The sequence below is a fragment of the Stegastes partitus genome, unplaced genomic scaffold, assembly GCF_000690725.1.
Source record: "Stegastes partitus isolate 25-593 unplaced genomic scaffold, Stegastes_partitus-1.0.2 Scaffold577, whole genome shotgun sequence".
Lineage (NCBI taxonomy): Eukaryota > Metazoa > Chordata > Actinopteri > Pomacentridae > Stegastes > Stegastes partitus.
Window position 1 is genome coordinate 72,296 of NW_007578308.1, and position 4,128 is coordinate 76,423.

The 4,128-nt window shown below is 46.3% G+C and overlaps 1 protein-coding gene across 1 annotated transcript in view; it reads right to left on the reverse strand.

The window, feature by feature from the left end:
* Positions 1-1,351: 1,351 nt before the first annotated feature.
* The window catches only part of LOC103362481 (ADP-ribosylation factor-like protein 8A), a 7,867-nt gene continuing 5,090 nt past the window's right edge, over positions 1,352-4,128 (reverse strand). Inside the window, exons 5-7 of the mRNA XM_008288845.1 lie at positions 3,845-3,912; positions 3,670-3,740; positions 1,352-3,369 (exon numbers count right to left, since the gene is read on the reverse strand). Coding sequence (XP_008287067.1) covers positions 3,317-3,369; positions 3,670-3,740; positions 3,845-3,912 — 192 coding nt within the window. The 3' untranslated portion in view covers positions 1,352-3,316. The remainder of the gene's footprint in view (positions 3,370-3,669; positions 3,741-3,844; positions 3,913-4,128) is intronic.

Here is a 4,128-nt window from a genome sequence, read left to right on the forward strand (position 1 = left end):
AGGAACCACCAGGAACCTTCAGGAACCTTCAAGAACCTTCAGGAACCATGAGTTCTTTACCAGCTGCTTCAGGTTCACGGTTCTCGGTGGGTATGAAGATAAAGCAGCGTTTCACTGTCGGGATAAAGAGCCGAACTGCAGATTCAGAACCACGTGTTTGGCACAAACAGCAGGTGTTTCAATCTGGAGGAACCTTTGCTAACAAGAGAACTGAGAAGCTAACGTTTTCAGAGTTTCACTTGGCCTTCTAGAGAACTTAAATTCTCGTAAATTCTGTCTCACATGTGTATTTATTATTTGAAGGAGTTTGATCTGAGGCTCTTGGAGACTGAAGCTGATATTTTGAAGGGGTTCCATCTCGTGTTTGGGGGTTCCTTTGCCTTGTTGGGGGTTCTACCAGTCAGATGGTGTGTTTTGGGGGTTCTGTCTCGTGTTCCTACCAGTTCACCGTGTTGGGGGTAAACTCTGTGTTCTCACAGATTCAATCTCGTGTTCTTCCAGGTTCTCGTGTTTGGAAGAAGTTCAGTCTCACATTGTTGGGAGATGAAATTTGTCTTGTTGGGGTTTGAAATATGTTCCCAAGAGTTCGGTCTCATGCTATCGGGACTTTAATCATTTGGTCTTGTGTTGGTAAAGCTCTCGTAGCTTTAATCTCACGGGTTCCACGTCACCTGGAAGTTAGATCTTCAACTGTTGAACTGGAACCAGAACATCTGGGAGTTCTGTTGAGAACCAAAACGACTTCTACAGTGAATGAACTCGTCCCAGCACTGTGTTTAGTTTCTATCAGGACGTAAGAAGGCCTCGGTCTGTCTGGATCCAAGCCTGCAGCCGGATCAGCGCCGTTTATCCCGACAGTGTGAAGCAGGAGAGTTTGTGCAGAATAAATCTCCCACGACGCGCCGCTGACGCTTCGACCACTCAGAGCAACGTACAAACAGGTGAAGCTCCTTCCTTTCCTGTTTGCTCTGCGATCTGATTGGCTGCTGTCGGGACCAGGATGTGATGCGAGCCCACGGACCCGACCGCCGCGTTAGCATGCTAGCGTGTTAATGCTAACGATGAGTCGGTGCCACGTTTTGAGACTCGAGTGTTTCTGAGACCAGACGGTTTAACGACGCTCAGCGGTTTGAACTGAAGCTTTATTTAACTTCACCTTCGTCGTTAGCGGGACGCAAACGAGCCGCAGACGAACCGACAAATAACAAACGTGTGGATTCAGGTGAGTTTGGTGAAAACTGAATTTAAACATGAGGCAGGTTTTTAAACATGTCGACTTTCTCATAAAATAAACTGAATTAAAGGCAGAATACAAAAATAACGACGAAGACAAAACAATAGAAAAACCTCATTAAGTTTGATTAAAAACGTTGAGCTTTAATGAATAAAGAAGCAGTTTAATTGTTGGTGTTTAAAGAAGATTGGTGTTGAACGCGTTTCTATTTTGACGTGAATCACAACGATAATCTGATTAAACTGTTTTAATGCACAATAGAGTTAATTCATTATCAGCCTGAACGATTGAAACTCCAGTTACGACTAAAATCTTCTGCTGCAGCAAAGGAAACATTCACCAAGAAACTACATGAACTTGACTTTTTATTCTATTTGTAGTTTTAACATTTTTTAACTGCTACACAAGAAAAACTCCCAAAAGCTTTCAGGAGATCGAAGGAATTTGTTCTTCCGCTGTCATTTTAAAGCCACTACTTTTCTTTTCGCTCGCGGTCGTCGTGAAGAAGAAAACGAAGTTCTGAAATCGGCTCACGTTCAACAGAGCAGGCGGGAGGTCACATGACACCTCTGGTCCAATCAGCAGCGGCGTCAGAGCAGAAAACACTGGTTCGACTTATGAAGTCAACAAAACAAACAACAATATAAAATAATAATAATACAAAAGAAATAAAAAGCTCCTCGTTACAGAGATATGAACAGAGACGATAGCGTTTGTCCTTCTGCAGGTAGAGTACCACCTCCTCTCCTCCGCTCAGCTCACCATAAGAAGATTATTAACATTATTCTCATTATTAATATCTTACAAAAACAAAAATCAACAGTGCAATAAAAAGGTTCTGGATCCCTCGCTCGGCCGGAGAGAGAGAGAGAGAGCGACGGCGAGGGGGCGGGGCTTGGCGACCAGGAAGAGAAAGAACATCCAAAATGAAGAAAAGAGGAAACAGGAGGACGAGCAGTTTACAACAGACAGGAAGGATTATAGAAAGTGAAGGATGGACGGGGGGGCGGGAGAGGAGGATCATGGGAGACCGGCACCGATCCACACAGCAGCTAACGGGCTAACGATGCTAACGATGCTAAACGCGTGTTTCTATGGCCGTCAAAGGAAAACGAGGTCTGCAGGTTTCTGGATGATGATTCAAAGTCCTGCAGATGGAAACCGGTTCTGATGGAAGCTGCTGTTTGGATCCGTGAAGATGCACCGACACCAACGGTTCTGCTCGGAATCGGGTTCTATCGTAGCGCTGAACGTCTCAGTTAATTTAGTTCTGCTGCTCCAGGTCGAGGTGTTTCTGAGAAGGTCAGCTTCCAGAAGAAGAGCTTTGAGCTGCAGACGGATGGTTTAGTGAAACAGAGACGCCTCGTCACACCTCCACATTAACTTCTATTCCACCTGCAGCCTTCAGAGGTTTGTCCTGAAGACGGTTCAGGCTGTGAAGAGAAGAACGAAGCTCTGAGGAGAACATCCAGCGTAGGGTCTGATCAGAACTCGTTAGCTTCCTGTAGTTTCTCAACAGCGTCTGTTTCACTAAATGAAGCCGTCAGGAAGCTTCCAGCTCATCGTGTGACTCTGGATTAAACTCTGGATTAAACTCTGGTTTAATCAGAGCTGCAGGAGGTTATTTAAACCCGACTCTGAACACCACTAATCAGATGGTTGGAGATGTTTAGAGGTTGAACAACAACCACCTCTAACTAGTGGTTAATACCAGCAGAGGAAACGCTTCACTACGTCCTCGACTCAGACGTGGACTTCATGCTGCTGCTTTACAACCTCATGGACGAGAAGATTTCTAAACTTTGTGTTCGTCTGGAATAAAACACCTTTTTTTTCTGATTCGAGACAGTTTGTAGACAGAAGCTGGAGGTTGAATTAAAAACGGCCGATAAAAGCTTCTGAGTAATGATCTCCAGTCTCTGTGTTTTACTTTAGAACCAGGTGGGAAACCTGGACGGGCAGACGTGAGCAGCTCTTTGGTCTGAGTATCAGTGCATCCAGGTGAGCGTGACGACGGGGAGGGGGGGATGGTGGGAGGGGGAGGCAGGGGGAAGTGGGCGTGGCCTGCTGTGATGTCATTCCTCAGGAAGTCCTCTTGGTCCGGGAGTGCTGGATCAACCACTGCAGGGTGATGTCTGCAGAGAGAAGAGGAGCTGATCAGAGGACAGTCAGACGTTTGGTTTGGACTCCTGTTCTGATCAGACGTCTATGAACAGAACCCGGTCAGCACAACACTGAAACAGAACCTGATGGGCTTCAGCCTTCAGCTGGTTGGAACTTTTACCACAAACTTCAGAATAAAACTGGATTTAACACAAACTGGACTCACGATGCTGCAAATTACAGCATATAAACTGTGTGTGTGTGTGTGTGAGTGTGTGAGTGTGTGTGTGTGTGTGTGTGTGTGTGTGTGTGTGTGTGTGTGTGTGAGCTACCGATGTTGTCTTTCTCCTTGCAGGAGATGGAGTAGCAGCAGATCTCTCTGTCCTGGATGGCCGACAGGTTCCTGATCACACACAGGCAGCAGTTAGACGATGACGACAACAACAAGAACAACAAGAACAACAACAACGACAACAACAACAACAAGGAGGCGGCTGCTGGACTCACATCCTCTCTATGAGCTCCTTCTCATCCAGAGCTCCTGGCAGGTCCCTCTTGTTCCCCAGAACCAGAACCTGAGGAGCAAACATCAGACTCTCTGTGATCACATGATCTTCGTCCTCAGAGGCTCCAGACTGTAGTCGTCTGACAGCGACGTGACGGAGAGCTGAAGCTCCCCTCAGCTGCTTTGATCGTTTACTGAGAGAACGTTTACATCCTCTCAGAGCCAACAAGAGACCAACGATTCTACTGTTTGGTTCAGTTTTCACTCTCACTGAGACAGATCGCCA